At 40.8% G+C, this 19587-nt stretch overlaps 1 protein-coding gene across 1 annotated transcript in view; it reads left to right on the top strand.

Annotated features, from left to right (window-relative positions):
- The window catches only part of SCD5 (stearoyl-CoA desaturase 5), a 198787-nt gene that overhangs the window by 113332 nt on the left and 65868 nt on the right, over nt 1-19587 (top strand). Inside the window, exon 2 of the mRNA XM_037830107.1 lies at nt 1475-1605. Coding sequence (XP_037686035.1) covers nt 1475-1605 — 131 coding nt within the window. The remainder of the gene's footprint in view (nt 1-1474; nt 1606-19587) is intronic.

Below are 19587 nucleotides of genomic sequence, written 5' to 3'. Positions count from 1 at the left end.
TGTATATTGACACCAAAGTTGCCCTAGTAATTCTTCCAGAGGAATACAGCAGAGGGCTCACTGAGGACTCATCCTGGCCTGGGCCCACAATTGCTCTTGGGATGGGCTCCCAGTTGCAGGTTCATTCTTTGGCAATTCTTTATCGAGTTCCCTGTATGTGATAAGTGCTAGAAGCAATTGTGTAAGGAAGAAACTCACTTTTTCTTTTACATTGGGAGCCAATGTTAAGGATGATATGGGGTGTAGAAAAATGAAGATGAAACTCACCTTATGTTTCCCAGAGGCAAAGAGGAGTGTAATGTTTAGGAACTAGAACTCTTGGTTCAGACAGCCCTGGGTTTAACTCTTAGCAAAGATGGTTCCTAGATTTGTGAACCTGGAAACTAGTTAACTTCTTTAAGCTTTATTTTCTCTTCTGTAAAATGGATCTAATGATATCGCCCCCAGAGAGTTGTTAGGTGTGTTTTCTTAAAATAATCCATGTTAAAAGCATTTGGAGTTGTTGGGAACATGTGAATCCTTAATGATCATTTAAAACCACTAGAGTAGTTGTGATAATCTCAGGAATGGGGTTTTTTGTTTTTGTTGTTAGTTTTTTGCCCTGTGTGTCCCTTCCACCATACACATAACCTCTTCCAAATCTCCATACAAAGAGCAAACCACCACCACTTGGGGGTTGCAAGTGGTCAGGGCAGAGGCTTTGCAACTAGGTAGACCTGGTTTTATATGCAGGATTTCCCAACTACTGAACATCTCTGAGACCCAGTTCCTCAACTGTAAAATGAGAATAGCATGTTGTTGTGAGAACTAGAGATAATACATTTAAATGTGTGGCATATAAGGAGCTCTGCTTCAGGTTGGCTTTAAAAAACTCCCCCTTGAACATCTTCACCATCTTGGGTCATAGTGGTGATGTCTCTAGAAGACAAACCTCACCTGCTCCTCCTATCAGTTTTATCTTCATTCTTGGCTGCGTCAGGCTTCATTGCTTTTAGGTCTGGCTTAATTTCCTTTAAGCCAAGGCCTATGGAACCATGGCAATGGGCATTGTTATTTAGAAACCTGCTTTGTAGAACTCACATCCTGGTGTGTGTGCCAAGTAGAGATCAAGCCCCACTGCACTGAGAATTAGCATGTAAGACTGAGTTACTAATACACGCTAAAGTGACTGTGACTTGGCATCAGGACTGGCAAGAGACATTGACAAATAAAAGATTTGTTTGATATAGAAAGGGGAAGAAAATGATGTTCAAAGGTCGAAGTTATCTGAGGAAAGTTTTTCCTGCTTCTGCCTGGTACAGGAAAGTTACAAATCAATAAGGCGGCTGCATTTTCCCAAGTTATCGATTCTTCATGTTGCAGATTCTTCCTCTGACACCATTCTACATGGGTCCCTATTTAGGAGAGAAAAAAGGATGGGGGATGTTTAAAAGCTTGGTGACATTTGCTGACATTCTACCTGCTTGTTTTGCAGCTTACTTCTGCTTCCTCCTGAGTGCACTGGGTGTGACAGCTGGTGCCCATCGCTTGTGGAGCCACAGGTCCTACAAGGCCAAGCTGCCTCTGAGGATATTCCTGGCTGCTGTCAACTCCATGGCTTTCCAGGTGGGCATGGAGGATCTTGTCCTCTAGCTTTGGGAATCTAGCACAGATGGGAATGGGCAGGCAGATGTTCCCTGGTGGGGTAGACCTCTGTCTTAGTGTGCCAGAGCTGCATGGCAAATCCTGTACAATGGGTTGGCTTAAACAACAAGAATTTATTGTCTCATGATTTTGAAGGCCAGAAGTCCAAAACTAAGATGTTGGCAAGGCCATGCTTTCTCCCAGGATTGGTAGCCTTCTGGTGATGGCAGTTAGTCCTCTGGCACGTGAAGATCTCTCTCTCCTCTCTGGTTTCTTCCAACTTCTAGCTTCTTCTGACTGCCTCCAAATTTCTTCTCTTTATCATATGAGATAAGACCGACCCTAATTCAATTTGGCCACACCATAACTAATAGTAACATCTTCAAAAGGCCTATTTCTATGTGGGTTCCCACCCTCAGGAATGCAGATTAAGATTTGAACATGTCTTTTGTGCAAACGTGATTCAATCCCCAACAACCCCCATCCATGGCTCGGTTTCAGGCCTTGAGCAGTTGTAGCCCATCCCATGTTTTTATCTCCTTGTAGAGTTAGATACAGTAAGATGTCTCTGGGAGCTTTTGTGGCCCCACACATGTTGAACTACTGGAAGGGGGAAGGAGATTCCTCCTTAGAGGCCATGCCTTAAACATGCCTTGAAACCCTCAACATTTGCTAGCACCAATGGGGCCAAATTCTATGCTGAGCATGCTATATGCCCTTCACATTTGAGCCTCAGAATAATCCCATGAGGTAGGTGTTATGTGTATCCCCATTTTACAGGTGAGAAAACTGAGGCTTAATGAGACTCAAGAATGTGCCCAAATTATATAGTTAAAAAATGGTTGATCCAGGATAAGAAAATGCAAATTCTGCCTAACTCCAAAGCCTTTGCTCTTACAAAATGTATTCCTGAGGTTGCCCTATGAGGTCATGGTGGAAAGACTATTCAATCAGGAGTTGGAAGACACAGGGATTTGAGTCTTACTCTGATGGTTGCCAGCTGTGAAGCCTTGGATGAATCACATACTCACTTGCAGTTTCTTCACCTATAAAAATAAAAATAATACTTCATTCCCAGAGTTATTATCAAATCAATGAAAATTGCAGGGAGCTATATAAACGTAAGAGAGTGTTATCGCTGCACTGTGATTGGGCCATATCTTTTAGAACTATTCCAGTCCTTAACCATTTCCCATCATCTTGGGCGCTTTCTGAGCTGCTGGAAGTTTGGTTTGATCATGGATCTCTGTTCTCCTAACTCCTCATCTGATCCATGCAGGGTGGGAACAACTTGTTTCCCAAGTTTCTGCCCTTACATGAGTGCAGGCGATTCCAGGCCCCATTGTATTTTCATCCTTTGGGAAGCAACGGCAATTCCCCAAAATGCTTTAGGGTCCAAAGAAACAGGCCACCCAGATTCTCTCTGAGATTGTCAGACATGAACCCCTATACAGTCGCCTCTGCAGTGGGCCTCCCCCATCCCAAAAGACAGCCTGACCCTGAGCGTTTTTCTGAGTGTTCTTGTCTCTAAAAAGTCATTTCCCTATTTTTGGCATTTCCCCATTTTGGTTTAAGCTTTCGTAATACAGATAGAATATAATACTATAGGTTAGTCAGGGACAATTTATATCATGATTATATACTGGTTATAATTTAATCACAATTGGGAATTAGTACCAGGGTTCTAGGAATAAAACTATTGTGTACAAAGGAGTAGTAGCACAAAGGCAGCTTTTTAGCTTCATGTTCTTTTATTCACCATTGGTAATCTCATGTGTGCCGCAGTTTATTTTGACTTTAACCATCTCATTTCAAAGTTGTGCTTTGTTTATTATAATAATTTGTTATGATAATGATAATTTAGACACTCTTTGGCTTTGGTTGTAGATGCTATTCAGGACTTACTTTAGTAATTTTTATTCATTTCGTTCAAGCAGTTTATTATTTTTAGCCTTCAATTGTGATTGGGCCATATCTTTTAGAACTCCAATTTATCATGTAGTTATAAAACAACTTTCTCAGATTTTTTCCCCAAGATATATATAACTTGTAACTGAGAGCCTAAAATTCTGATTTCTCTTTTTGCAACAAAACTATTTATTTATAACACAATTTTTGAAAAGATGAGTTCCCTTAATAAAACTTTACATAACAGAATATCAGACTGTGCTTTTAAATTTACTTTGGGGAGATAATACTTTGTAGAAGAAAATACCTAGGTCCCAGAATAAATTCTTGGCTCTGTCATTTGTTATTGGTTGGCCTTTGGACAAGTCTGGGTTTCTTTTTCTGCAAATGGGGGGATAATAATAATATTTACCTCACAGTTGTTGGAGGATAAAATAATGAGTATAAAGTGCTTAGCTTTAGTAGCACTCAGTAAATATTGTTCCCCCTCTTCTCCTTTATAAGAATCGGCACATGGTCACATTAATTTTATGTTCTAGTACCTATCATATAAAAAACACATTGTTAAATACATGAATCCATGAATGAATAGCTTTTAAAGGTATTTTTAGAAATCATCAAATTTGAACTATTCATACTTCTTCCAGCCTCAGGTTTGGAATTCACTCACTCACTCATTCATTCATTTAACAACTGTTTATTGGGCAAGTACTGGTGCCAAGCACTGAGCTAGTCACAGTAGATATAATGATGAGCAAACACAGCCGTAATCCTTGCCTTTGTGGAGCCTTTAGTCTAGTGAGGTATCAGAATTCCCATAATTTCACAATGGAAACTTCAGTGCTTTGTGGGCCTGGGGTTATACAACAATGCCACATAGGCCGGGGTGAGAGGTATCCATGAGATCAGCATAGAACAGGCTTCCATAACGATGCAGGTTGTGTTAGTGGGAAAGCACACAGTCCAGCAGTTGAACCACACCACTTAACCCCAGGAGAACAACCCAGGAAAGTAAAAAATGCTCTGTGATCTGCCGCTCTATGATCTACCACTCTGGGGTATTGACCTGCAGCCCTGACTTAATGCACAGTCATTGATTTAACTTTCCTTTGGTGTCCCCGCTGGGTTTTCCACAATAGCTTCAAAGATTCCCCACTCTCCCGCCCCCTAGAATGGTCATGCCTTTGGCCAAAATGGACATGTCAGGCCATGGTTATCTTTGTTTGCGGATCAGCAGGACTTTTGCTGGATACTGGGAACAAGATCCTGGTCATCAAGAACAATCTTATTAAAATTGGGGCTTCAGTATTTTAAACTTCTTTTTTGCTTCCTTCTAAAAGAGGGGGTTAAAGGGGAAATACTTCTTAGCCCTGAAAAAAAGGATGATGGGGCAGGAATGCCTGACAAGGAGCTCTACTGATCCTCTGTCCCTTTGACACCCTTGCATCTGGTCTATCCTCCTTCCTTACCAGTGGGATGCAGGCCAGCCTGAACACCACTTGCAAATTCCTTATATTTCTCCTTGCAATTTTCTTCTAGTTAAATAAGGACCCAGGTGAGGGCTTCTTGCCATCCAGTGATTTCTAAGAGTTCAGTTTTCACAAGGAGTAATCAAGACTTTACATTTGGGCTCTCTCGCTCATATACCCTCCCCTGCTGGCTGCAGCTGGGTCTCTTGCAAGCTCAGCACCTGGTTGGATGCTTCAGCCACCTGCCTGACTGCCTGCATTTCCTCATCAGATCATGGTAGAGGCATGGGATTTGGAGCCAGAAGAGTGCTTAAGGGATTTAGTCTGAATCCTTTCATTTCACAGAAGGGAACTGAGGGGTAAACAGAGGCCTAGAGAATGTCAGTGATTTGTCAAAGGACACACAGCTAGTTAGTGGATAGATTCAGACTGAAACCCAAGTCTCCTGACCTCATCAGCTTTTAACTCAGCTGTGGATGTTTTTATGTGATGCCCTACGGTGCAATTTGTAAATAGACCAAGCTTTGATTATAAATGTGTCAAGTAAATCACTGTGCCAAGGCTCGTGAACTTTGGCAAGTATATAATAATAACAAGAAAATAATAGCTAACAAATGAGCACTAACTATGCGCCAGTCACTTCGTTAAGGAGTTTATATAGTCACCTGATTATACAATTGCAAGGTAGGTACTGTTATTTCCCTCATTTGATAGATGAGAAAATGACAACAAAAGAAGTATGCAACCTGTCCAAAGACTTACAGATTTAAGTAGCAGATCCAGATTTCTGGTGCAGGCAGGTTGGCTCCTGACATCCCCCTCCCACTGCTAAGCCTTAAGCCTCCCAGCATCCACGTGCTCATTTATCCTTCATTCAGCTAATACACGCTCTAAGCATTGCTCCAGGCACGGGAGAACAGATAGACAAGGTCTCCTCTCTTATAATGTGCATATTGTAGACAGAGATAGAGAGCAAATAAGCAAGTAAGCAAATTAATAAATGAGTTTCTTCAGAGAGAGAAAAGGATATGAAGAATTTGAACAAGTTGATGTGATAAAGATTGCCAGGGAGGGGGCTTTCCTTAGAGAGGAAGGTCAGAAAAGACTTTGTTAGGAGGTGACATCACAGCTGAACAGTTAAGGGAAGAGCATTCCAGACAGAAGGAGGAACCAATGCAAAAGCGCCGAGGTGGAAGCAAGTATGGGGTGTTCAAGAAACAGAAAGAAGGCCAGTGTGGCTGGTCCCTGTGATGTGGAAGAAGGTGATCATAGACGGGGTCTGAGAGGCAGGCAGGGGCCTCCTCACTGCAGGGCCCTGGTGGACGTAGAAAGGAGTGTGGATATTCTTCTGAATGCCAGGGAAAGGCGCTGTGAGGTTTTTGGCAGGGGAGTGAGGCAGTCTCATGCATTTCAATGGCATGGCTAAGCGTCAGATCACACCTGTTCCGGTTTGCTAATGCTGCCATTATGCAAAATACCAGAAATGGATTGGCTTTTGTAAACGGGGTTTATTTGGTTACAAACTTACAGTCTGAAGGCCATGAAAATGTCCAAATTAAGACATCAGCACAAGTATACCTTCATCAAAGGAAGACCAGTGTCGTCTGGAAAACCTCTGTTAGCTGGGAAGGTACGTGGCTGGCATCTGCTGATCCTGGGTTGTGTTCTAGCTCCTCTCTCAGTTCCTGTGTATTCTTCAAAATGTTGCTCTTGGGGTGTTTTGTCCTCTCTTAGCTTCTCCAAAGCGTCAGCAAAAGTCGGCTTTCAACAGCCATCTCCAAAATGTGCTCTTTTTGTCTGAGCTTTTATAGGGTTGCAGTGATTTAATTAGACCCACCCTGAATGGATGAGCCACATCGCCATGTAAATAATCTAATCAAAGGTATTACCCACAGTTGGGTGGGTCACATCTTCATGGAAACAACATAATCCAAAGATTCCAACCTAATCAACACTAATACGTCAGCCCACACAAGATTACATCAAAGAACGTGGCATTTTGGGGGACATAATACATCCAAACCGGCACAACACCCATGAGACTCTGGAGATTTTGTGCCAAATTCAAGCTCGTAGAGAATCCCCCAAGGCTGGGTCTTCCCAGGGTCTGCATGTCAAGGAGGAAAATGGACTGAGGAAGCAGAGGATTCAGGCCCAGCTTGGGGCATTCACAGCAGCATGGAGTGGCAGTTGGGTTGAAGGAGAATAAAATGCTGGAACACTACAGCAGGCTCAAGAATCCCAAACTTCACGTGACTTTCTGTGCAGGTTCTAATTCTCACTCTGGAGATCCCGTTCCATGTTTGCCACCTTCCCAAACCGCAAGCCTGAACTTGAGATCTACCCTTCTTTTCTCCACATCAGAAGCAGGTCCACCTTCCTCCTTTCAAATAGGTGGATGTTTTTGGCATCCTCCTGTGTGGGCAAGCAGGAGAAGTGGTTCTGACCCTGAGGCCTCGAGAAGCCTTCCTGGTGTGATGTTTGAAGATGATTTTCTTGGCATGCCTCCTCGTGTCTTCTTTCACAGCGTTTTGCCCTCCCAGGCATGTTTGGAAGTCAAGTGGAAAGGGCAAGTAGCTTGGTCATCTCTGCGCAGCTTCTCTCATCCTCTGCTCATGATGGTGATTTATTGATTCATGAAAGCATCGTTGTTACGTACATGCTGCTTTGTAAATCCATCGGTTATGGCCCAATACTCCGACAGATGAAGGGGTGGAGGTGGGAGGAGAGAGATGGAAACTCTCTCCTAAGGCTGCTCTATGAGGCATGGCATTTTTTTCTGTACATCACTTCATGCCAATACAATTTACTCTTTTGATAAGAGATTAAAACTGCTTCACCCCTAAAATGCTTCACTTCCTTCTTTGTTGGGGATCTAGTCTGTGAGAGTAAGTGATATGAGAGAAATCACCTGAGGAAATGAAGCTCAAGGAAGTGGAAATATGATTTCTGTAAACAAGTAACCAGTCGATTTTATATATTAATTTAGCTCCACATCTATATCAAAAGAAAGTATACTTGCTTAAGATGAGTTACACATATAGTCTGTCAATTTGGAATCTATTCTGAATCATATTTTCAAGCTAAATGCTTCATTCTTCCTTCTTTTCATAAGGAAGATCTTTAGACCTGCTGCAGACAAGGCACCTCTTTAGTTGTGCTCTTTCTCTCCCTGTCAATCTCTTGTTCTCCTAGAACCATAGAAGGTTAGCACTGAGGCACCTTAGAGCCCAGATGTTTAACCCCCATTCTAAGACATGAAGAAATTAAGGCCAGATATCTGGGTTTATTTCTATATTGTCTGTTTTCCCATGTTGTCTCCAAAAATGTCTGTGGTTATAGGAAGAGACTGTATTGCCATGCAATTTTTTGAAAAGCTATTTCTCCCGGTACCTGCCACCAATCATTTGGGCTGAGATAGCAAGTTGTCATTACTTATTCTTTATTCCATTGCTATCCTGCCAGCCATTCTCATGTTGCTGCTTTCTAGGTTTCTCAACCCACTTATTATTTTGCATTTTGGATGATTTCTTCCCCAGCTGCCTTCATTTGCATTTTTCCTAAATCAAATCTCATTGTGATAATTTCTATTCATATTTCTACCCTCTTTAGATCCATCTGTGTTATTTTTCTGTCCTCAATGGTGTCTGCAGCACCTCCTAATTTAGTACCAACCAAAATGTTATTAACAAAATGTGTATGCCTTGTTCCCAGTCATTAATGAAGAGGCTAAATAAATCTGGATCTAACAGACACTTCTCAGCCTTCCATTAGCTGCCCCCTTCCCACACCTCCCCATTAGACATTGAGCTGCTTTTCATCACTGTTCCTGGCCCCTTCCCCTCTAACACCAACCAGAGCTCTTGTTACAGCAATGTTTCAGCAATGCTGTTTTAAATACTTTACCAAGCTCTGAAGATAGAACATCTACAGGAAATCATCAAATCAAAAATTTTAATTAATGGTGAAATTTAATGGTTTCACATACCAGAAGGAACTTTCTGGCCCTACATTTTTACACTCTTTTTTAGCAGGCAGACACATTTGATTATCTCCAAATTCTTCTGTTGAACTTCCTATTGCTTCCTGTATAAATCCACTAGTTAATTCCCTTAAAAATTTTTTTTACATTGAAGCTAATTTTTTAATGCAATAGCTGTTTTTAACTTTATCAAAAAATTTAAAAAAACCATAATTCAAACAAAACAAAACAAAGGAATAAGAAAAACAGGTAACCTAAAGTTACTATTGCTTCCAACATGTTCCTACCATACCCCAAGATCCCTTTAAATTTAAAGATGCATAAACCACTATGTGCTTGTGAGGGACACAGAGATGTTTGAGAAAGGGCCCTTGTCATGAAGAGCCCACAGTCTGGTAGAACTGGCTAGACTTATGTGCAGTAAAAAGAGTCTCTTATAAGACAATGTGTAGTTACGTTGCTCAGAACTTCCCACTGGCTGCAGAAGTATGGATATGGGATGCGGTAGCTGGAGAAAGCCTACTGGAGATGAGAGTTTTGAGCTGAACCTGGAAAGGAAAAGTATTTGCCTAGGCAAGGCAGAGCAGGAGGGCAGAGGAAACACCGGAGCAAAGGTGGAGGGGACAGAATAGTCAGAACATACTGTTTGGGGTCACAGCGTAGGTAAAAAACCAGTTTGATTGAAGAAGTGAACTGATGGTGTGGAGTGTGTGGCTAATCCAGCTACCTGCGTGACGTCTCTTGTGGGATGTCTCTTAAGCATCTCAAACTCAACATGTCCCAAACCGAAGTTGTGACTCTTCCGTCCTCCCTGTAAATGATTTGTCTCCTAGTTTCCCAACCAGAAATCTGGGTGTCATTCATGATTTCTCCTTTCCCCTCGCCATCCCTCAGCCTATCTTTTAGTCGATCCCTTTGGTTCTGCTGCTAAATTATATCTTTAATTTGCACACTTCTCTTCATCCCTGCCCTCCCCTAGTTCAACTTATAATCATTTTCTAGCTTAGCCTACCCCAAAACCAGGAATTAGTCCTCCTGCTTCAATATTTGCCCCTCTCCATACTGCAGCCAGAGGACATACTGAAAATTAAATCACTCTCTAGCAAAAAAAATCTTTCAGTGGTTTCATATTGCATTTGGAATGAAACCCACTGTTATAATGGCCAGAAAGCCCTGTGTGATCAGGCTTCTGCACACCTCTCAGACTTCTTGTGCCACTCTTGCCCTGGCTTGGAGACCCCGGTACACTGGCTTTCTCTTAGTCCTTCCTGCTGCCTCTTAGTTTCCTCTTCGTGATTTCCTCTGAGACAATTCTCCTCTCCCTCCCTTTCTCCCACCCTTGACTCTTCTCAACCTCATTATTACCTGATTAGCAAGGCTGTGCCTGTCTAAAGGGTTTCCCCTTGTTACCCTGTCACAGCTCCCCTACTTGCTTCATAGCACCAATCCCACCGTGAAGTTTTATTTGTGTTTACTTGTTTAGTATCTGTCTCCTCCCCTAAGATATAAATTCTTTGAGGCCATAGCTTTGATTGTCTTGTTCCTCCTTTACCTCCCAGCTCAGAGCAAGCAGTCAACAAATATTTGTCAAATTAAAGAATGAATAAAGTGGGAAAGAGTAGAACAATCAGACCAGTTGAAGATCTTTGATTGCCAAGAAGAAAAATATAGATTTAATGAGAAAAGTAATGCAGAGAGGTTGTCACACTATAAACAAGAGAGTGAGAGGTATTTGGGGAATATGAATCTGGTGGCAGTATGCCAAGTATATTAAGGAGGGAAAAGGACAAGAGGCAGGGAGGCTATTGGAGAGCGATTATAGGAAGCGAGGTAAATTGATGAAAGCCTGAACAAGGTGGTAGAGTCAAAATGGAGAATGGAGGAGAAGGAGAAAACTTGAGATTTTAAAGAAAGCCCTTCTGGAAACTTTTAATATAGTATAGTTTTAACCTTTTGGTGTGAAAAAAATTCAGACTTACAGAAAAGTTGTAAAACTCCCATGAAGAACTCCTGTATACCCTTCATCCAGATTCACTAGTTATTGACTAGCCTCATTTCATTCGGCATTCTCTTTCTCCATATGTGTGTGTGCACATCCTTTTGTTTTTACTTTATGTCATTCTTATGTTATTTTTCCCTGAATCATTTGAGCATGAGTTATAGACATCATGCTCCTTCATCCCTAAATGAAGTATTCAGTCTGTTTTTCCTAATAACAAAGACACTTGCACATAACCACAGAACAATTTGCTAAAATCAGGGAATGGACTGTTGATACAATACTGTTATCTAATATATAGTTCATATTCAAATTTTGCCAGCTGTCTAATAATGTCCTATATGTTAATATTTTTCCTAGTCCCAAATCCAATTCAGGGTCATGCATTACAATGAGTTGCAATGTCTATTTAGTCTTCTTTAATCTGGAATAGTTCCTCAGTCTTTGATTTTATGACATTGGTATTTTTGAAATGTACAGGCCAGTTTTCTTGTAGAATGTGCTTCAGTTTAGTTTGTTCGTGTTTCCTCATAATTAGATTCACATTGTGCATTTTGGTCAGGAATACTACATTAATGATGTTGTATTCTTAGAATCAAACAAGCGGTACATGAATATCGCTTTTGTCATATTATTGGTGTTATGAACTTTGATCAGTTGGCTAAGGTGATATTCTGGTTTGCTAATGCCACTGTTGTGCAAAATACCAGAAATGCATTGGCTTTTATAAAGGGGGTTTATTTGGTAACAAAGTTACAGTTGTACAGCCATAAAAGTGTCCAAACCAAGGCATGAAAATGAGTGTACCTTCACTGGAGAAACGCCACTGGCATCCAGAAAACTTGTTAGCTTGGAAGGCACATGGCTGGCATCTGCTTGCTCCCAGGTTGTGTTTCAAAATGGCGTTCTCCAAAATGTCAGTATCAGCTTTCAACAGCCATTTCAAAATGTCTCTCTAAGCTGCAGCACTGAGCTCCTTCTGTCTGTGAACTCTTTTATAGGACTCCAGTGATTTAAGTAAGACCCACCCTGAATGGAGGGGGCCCCATCTTCATGGAAATAATCTAATCAAAGGTATTACCCATAGTTGGGTTGGTGATATCTCCATGAAAACATCCAATCAAGAAGTTACACCCTAATTAAAAAGATTAATCAATCTGCTCCCACAAGATTGCATTAAAGAACATGTCATTTTGTGGGACATAATAAATCCAAACTGGCACAGATGATATCTCTACTAGGTTTCTCCACTGCAAAATGACTATTTTTCCTTTTATAATTAATAAATAATCTATGCAGAAATACTTATTAGCTTATTTAAATACTTTTCTTCATCAAAATTTCCCCAATAGTTTTAGCATACGTTGGTAATATTTGCCTGATTCAATTATTGCCATGTTAGGTACAAAAGTGGTGATTTTCTGTCTCCATTATTTTTTCTACATTTGTTGGTTGGCATTTCTACTGTAAGGAAGAGTTTTTACTTCTCTCCTTATGTATCTATGTGTATCTGTTTATGTATATTTGTATTATGGACTCATGGATTCTTATTTTAGTCAATGGGTTGTATCTTTTACTATCATTTTTCATTTTGATGCTCAAATTGTCCCAGTTTATCCAGTGGGCGGTACTACAAATGGACTTCTCTGTCCTTTTGACAAGTCCCCATCATTTTTTGGGCACTTCACTTTTTAGCACAACAATATATGTACTAGGCGCCTCTTGTACTTTCCTTGCCCTATTCCTGGCATCAACCATTTCTCCGAGTCCTGACTCATTTTACTGGGGAATGGTATTTAAAACCAAGTTCGGATGCTAGGTATGTTCATTTCTATCATTATTTCTAGGCCCTTTCCTGAAATTTTGACTAATTGGGATATAAGTAGTGAAGGAAATCGAGCTCAGGAGTCTAGAGGAATGATCACATCACTGATAAAACAGACTCAAATTGAGAAGTTTCACAAAAGGGCAAACTTATCTACCAAGAGGACTACCCAATCATTTTAAAATACAAATACATTCAAACACATTCTTATTGTAAGGGATTTAAACAATACAGTAAAAGAAGAAAATGTGAAAGTACCTTTTCCCTTCTTATAATCTTTAAGTTTTGTCAGTAAATAATTTTTTTTATTTTTATTTTGAAATAAATTCAAAGTTATAGGAACAGTTGCAAGAACAATACTAACCCCATGCATAGAATTCCATCATACCCTGACTCCCCTCCCCCGATAGCTCAATCCACCAACTTTAACCTGCTGTCACATCACTATTTCTTTCCCTCCCTGCCTATCTATCATCCATCATCTATTGCTCTGTCTTCTGAACATATGAGAGCTAGCTGCACACACCCTTGAACATGCTCTATAATTCATGTATACACTTCCCATGAACAAGAACATTCCTTTATGCAATCCCATTAAGCGCAGCTAAGAAGTACAAGAGATTCAACAATGATACGAAGCTTACATTCTATATTTCCTTTTCCTTATGTCTCAACTGTGTCTCTTTGAGCCACCTGTCCTCTATCCTCCAATCCCATCCAAGTTCATCCTTGGCATTCAATTCTCATCTATTTAGACTGTCTTTTTTTTTTTTTTTTTTCCAATTGTGGAAACACATATACAGCCTAAATCTTCCCATTCCACCCCCTCCTTCACCTTCCATTAGTGGGATTAATCACATTTAGAATGTTGTAATGCTCTTTCCCACCATCCATTACTAGAAATTTCCCTTCACCTCAAACAGCAACCCTAAACTCATTTCTTAACTCCCCATTGCCCCTTCCTCCATTTCTCTTAACCCAAACTCTACTTTTCATCTCTATGGTTATATTCTCTGATAATTTCTTTGTGTTTACTGTGGGGCTTAAAATTAACCTCTTAAATCCATATCAGTCTTGTTTTTCTTTGATACCACCTTCACTTCAATAGGACACATAAACTATGTTCCTATACTCCTCCGTTCCCCCACCTTTATATAGTTGTCTAAAATTACATATTTTATGTTGAGTTCAAAACCACTGATTTGTCATTAGAGTTTGTGTATTTTATATCCTGTAGGAAGTAAATAGTGGAGTTACAGTTCAAAAATTATTGACTTCTATTTGTATTCCATTGTGGTTGGAGAGTGTGCTTTGAGTATATTCAATTTTTTTTTTTTAATTTCTTGAGGCTTGTTTTATGTCCCAGCTTATGATCACTCCTGGAGAAAGATCCGTGATCACTGGAGAAAAATGAGTGTCCTGGTGATTTGGGATGTACGGTACTATATATGTCAGTTAAAATTCTCTATATCTCTTTCTCCTTTCTTTGTCTCTCTGTCGGTAGGGCTCCCTTTAGTATCTGAAGTAGGGCAGGTCTTTTATTGGCAAAGTCTCTCAGCATTTGTTTGTCTGTGAAAAATATAAGCTCTCCCTCAAATTTGAAGGAGAGTTTTGCTGGATAAAGTATTCTTGGTTGGAAATTTTTCTCTCTCAATTTTTCTCTTAAATATGTCATGCCACTGCCTTCTCGCCTCCATAGTGGCCTCTGAGTAGTCACTACATAGTCTTACGTTGCTTCCTTTGTATGTGGTGAATTGCTTTTCTCTTGCTGCTTTCAGAACTTACTCCTTCTCTTCAGTATTTGAGAGTCTGATCAGAATATGTCTTGGAGTGGGTTTATTTGGATTTATTCTATTTGGAGTTCGCTGGGCATTTATGCTTTGTGTATTTATATTGTGTATAAGGTTGGGGAAGTTTTCCCCAACAATTTCTTTGAATTGTCTTTCTAGACCTTTGCCCTTCTCTTCCCCTTCTGGGACACCAATGAGTCTTAAGTTTGGACATTTTATTTTATCTATTGTATCCCTGAGATACATTTTGATTTTTTCAATTTTTTTCTCCATTCTTCCTTTTGTTCTTTCATTTTCTGTTCTGTGGACTTCTAGGACACTGAGACGTTGTTCAGCTTCCTCTAGTCTTGTGAATATCCATAGTCTTTTTAATTTGGCCAACAGTTTCTTTTATTTCCATAAGATCTTCTATTTTTTTATTTACTCTTGCAATGTCTTCTTTACGCTCTTCTAGGGTCTTCTTTAGGTCGCTTATATCCTGGGCCATGGTCTTCTTGACGTCCTCTAAATCCTTTGCCGTGTTTTCGTTCCGTGATTGTAGTTCTTTGATTAATTGTGCGAGTACTGTGTATCTTCCAATTTCTTGATTTGTGTGTTTGGAGTTGGATTCTTCATATCGTCTGGTTTTATCATATGCATTAAGATTTTCTGTTGTTTTTGGCCTCTTGGCATTTGCTTTGCTTGATAGGGTTCTTTCAAGTTGTAAAAAAAAAAAAAATACCTATCTAATTTTTCAGAAACACAGTTTGGTGGTGTACACTTTAACTAACCAGCAGATGGCATCTGTGAGTCACCTATACCCCTCAAGTCAGTTCTCCACCTTGTCCCTGTGGTGTGTGGGGAAATGATTCTTGTGGGGTTCAGTTGGAGAACTCAGGTTGGGTGTGTTGCTGGAGCCATCTGCCCTGAATGTGGGGCATGTGTCCGGGTGGCCAGGGAGGAAGGGCAGCTTTAATATTCAAATCCCCCAGGTTCCCGGAGATTCAAGGTCGCCGCAAGAGTCTAAGCCTTCATTTCATTTCAGCCCCAGACCCTCTATTTCACTGTCTCACAAACCACTGGACTTGGCGTAGTGTCCCTGGGTTCTCCGAGCAGGTCCCCCCTCCCAGCCGCGATCCTCTAGGACCTCTGCCAAGGAAGTGCCATGCTACGTCACCAGTGCGTGCCGTCCTTCAAGGGAAGCCCTGGGCCGCCTGGCCGTGCCAGGGCGCTTTCAGCCTGATGCAAAGATGGCCGAACGGGGCGTCTCCACACCCCCCTCCTCACATAGTTCCTCCTTCCCAGCTCCGGGACAACTGGCGGGGCTCTGGGCTGTGGGCACGGCCCCGGGCAAGAGTTTATCCAGCCCTCCGGGGAGCCAGCTGCTAGCCGCTGGGTTTCTTTCAGCTTCCAGCTCTCCTCTCCATTCCCCCGGCCCCTAGGGTATCTGCAGCGGGCTATCCTCCAGGCCAGACACTGAGAGGCTGGCCCAGCCCCCTCTTGCTGCGTTTTACTGTGTGGTTCCCACTATTGCTGCTGCAGCTGCTCCTGGGTTTTTCCCCCCCCTTTTTTTTTTTTTGTTAAAAGAGCCCGTCAGTGTCCAAACACGAAACCCCGGCTTCCCCAGGCCACTGCATGGCTGTGGGTCTTCCAGCCAGCTTACTCACTTGTTTCAGAATGCCGACTCCCAGTTTCACCAAATATACGGCCCCTTTGGAACTAGCAGACCTCGCCCAGCTGGCGCATCGCTGTAACCGGTATTCTGGGTCACCCTCTGGTTTTTATCTAGTGTTTTTCACAGAGGTGTTTTTTCGCCCTGTCTCACCTAGCTGCCATCTTAGTTTCTCTCAGTAAATACTTTTTTAATGCAGTTTTATTGAGATATATTAACCTACCAGATAATCATCCAAAGTGTATAATCAGTGGTTCATGGTATTATCATATCTTTGTGCATTCATCACCACGATTTTTGAACATTTTCATTACTCAAAAAAATAAATAAAAATGAGACTAAAAATTAAAAAAAAAACATCCAAAACATCCCATGTCCCTTATCCACCCCCCCCATTATTTATTTATTTATTATCTTTATTTTCTTACTTATCTGTCCATACACTGGATAAAGGGAATGTCAGTTACAAGGTTCTCACAATTACACAGTCACACTGTAAAAGCTGTATAGTTATACAGGCATGTTTACGAATCAAGGCTACTGGATTATAGTTTAACAGTTTCAGGTATTTCCTTCTAGCTATTCTAATACACTAAAAACTATAAAGGAATATCTATATAATGCATAAGAATAACCTCCAGAATGACCTCTTGACTCTATTTGAAATCTCTCAGCCACTGAAACTTTATTCTCTTTTATTTCTCTTCCCCCTCTTGGTCAAGAAGGCATTCTTAATCCCACAATACCAGGGCCAGTCTCCTCCCTGGGAGTCATGTCCCACATAGTGGGGAGAGCAGTGAGTTTACCAGGAGAGTTGGCTTAAAGAGAGAGGCTACATCTAGTAAACACTTTTTAAATTGCTAAGGTTGAGTTTTCAACACTTGCTCAGCTTCTAAAACCTATGCAGTCTGAATGCCACATTAAGCTAGACAGCAGGTGGCAACTTGTTCTCTTGAAGCTAGAATTTACCAGGGGGTACAGACTGCTGCCAGGCCCTTCTTGGGGGATTTTTTCTGCTCTTGAAGATCCTCAGTGTTATCTAGAGAGAAATCAGTGCCGACCCAGTAACAACAATGGGGAATGCTCCAAATGTTCTCCACTGATTGAATGGTGCAATGTTGTCATTTGAATGGGAGGAGATTAAATTCAGATCCAGTGACTGAAATAAAGTCTATTTCAAATGAGTCTTATAGTTCCTAAAGAATGGAGGCAGCAAATGTCTTTCGCTCTTGGATCCCCTTAATGGACTGACTCTTTTCCCAGGCAGGATGCCATTCACTCACAAGACACCTCTGCTCTCCTACCTGCACACAGGGTTTCTACCTCAAAAACCTGCCTGTTCAAGCTGATATGTCAGTCCCAGTTTCTTTTCACTCTGGACTGGAAAAAAAGAGGTGCTAAGAATACAAGTGGAGTTCCCTTTGGTTAGGTTTTGAAGCCACCAGGTAAGTTCTCTCTTTTGGAACTTCAAGCAGCCCCAGAATTGAGTTAGGGGAAAGAATAATGACATTGTTGTCTAGTGGGGAGTAAACATCTGTTTCCAGTTAGGCTGGGGGAAAGTCAGTCAGAATGACTAGTTTCAGATCATTTAATGGAACAAGCTAAATGCTGTTTACATTTAGCTTCCTTGTTTCTAACTAGTGGAAATTATACAGGCCATAAAAGACATTTTCCCCTATTGACCATTCAGATGACTAGATTCAAGAATTTATTTTATGCATAGAAGGAACTGGGGAAAAGTAGTTCTGACAGAGTTGGAGGCATCATAACTTTCTTCATTGGATATTTTGAGATTGATCATCATTGTTCAAGTCCCAAATAATACTCAAAGCTGTACTCATGGAGAAAAGTCACCACATGATCAATTTCAATTTCTATAGTCTCAGCAGGGGCCCCATTTAGAGACATTGTCTGTGATGGATGGATAGTGAAGTAATAAAGGAACGAGATACCGGATGGGTTCTAGCAAGGGCACTGTGCCATACCAATTGAGGTATGTGGTTGATAAGTGTTAATGAGAACAAAGATGAAGAAGGGTGATGTAAAGGTATATTAATTGCCTGGATTACTAGATGAATCTTACTGCTTCATAGAGTTTTTCCTAAGGTAAGGCTGATGTCAGAAGCTGAGTCAATTTGATCAAGGGTATGGAATCCTTTTTCAAGAATAACGTGCTTTCCCCTTATTACAAAAGAAAAACCTGCTTATTATAAAAATTTAGAAAATAAAGATAAAGGAAAAATGCTAAAAATCACCCACAGTTCCACCTCCTAGAGAGAACTACTGTAAACAAGTTGGTTTATATACTTCCTTTATTTTCCCTATGCTTAAATAGTTTTTATTAAAAATAGTATCATACTATACATCCCCTTTTGAAACTTACTTTGCATTTAACTACTTCTCCACTCATCTTTCCATGTCAATGGAAAACATCCTTTTTTGTTGATTTTTTAGCACTAAACTAACATTGTGCTTGTTAAAAATCTCAGTGTAGATAAAACATAAAAGTCTTTCTCCCCACCCTCTACCTCCAAATCTCACTTCTTTGACGTAACCTTAAGACTTTTTCTTTATGTTTCGTTCCACAAATTTTCTATGTGCATATTCATAATTTAAAATAACTGAATGGTATCCAATTAATTAAGATATCATGCTTTACTCTATCAAATCCTGTTATTTGGAAATTCAGGGTTTTTCCAGTTTTTCACTGCAGTGAGTATCTGTTCCGGTTTGTATGTATTATGTCCCCCAGAAAAAAAACATGTTCTTTTTAATTCAGTCTTGTGGTATATTTTGGATTTGGTTGTTTCCATGGAGATGTGACCCACCCAACTGTGGGTAATACCTTTTGATTAGTTTATTTCTACAGATGTGTGGCCCCACTCATTCAGCGTGGGTCTTGATTAGTTTACTGGAGCCTTACATGAGCTCAGACAGGAGCTCAGTGCTGCAGCTTAGAGAGACATTTTGGAGACAGCTGTTGAAAGCAGACTTTTGCTGACACTTTGCAGATAATAGCCCAGAGTTTTCCCCTAGAAGTTAAGCCTAGAGATAGTTTGGAGAACGCCATTTTGAAACGCAACCTGGGAGCAAGCAGATGCCAACCACGTGCCTTCTAAGCTAACAAAGGTTTTCTGGACGCCAATGGCCTTTCTCCAGTGAAGGTATACTCATGTTTATGCCTTGGTTTGGACATTTTAATGGCCTTCAGACTGTAAATTTGTGACCAAATAACCCCCCTTTATAAAAGCCAATCCATTTCTGGTATTTTGCAGAATGGCAGCATTAGCAAACTCGGACAATATCCCTATGGCTAAACCTTTGCACACAGTCACTATTA

The sequence above is a fragment of the Choloepus didactylus genome, chromosome 3, assembly GCF_015220235.1.
Source record: "Choloepus didactylus isolate mChoDid1 chromosome 3, mChoDid1.pri, whole genome shotgun sequence".
Classification (NCBI taxonomy): domain Eukaryota; kingdom Metazoa; phylum Chordata; class Mammalia; order Pilosa; family Megalonychidae; genus Choloepus; species Choloepus didactylus.
This window is presented reverse-complemented; position numbering and strand designations above follow the sequence as displayed.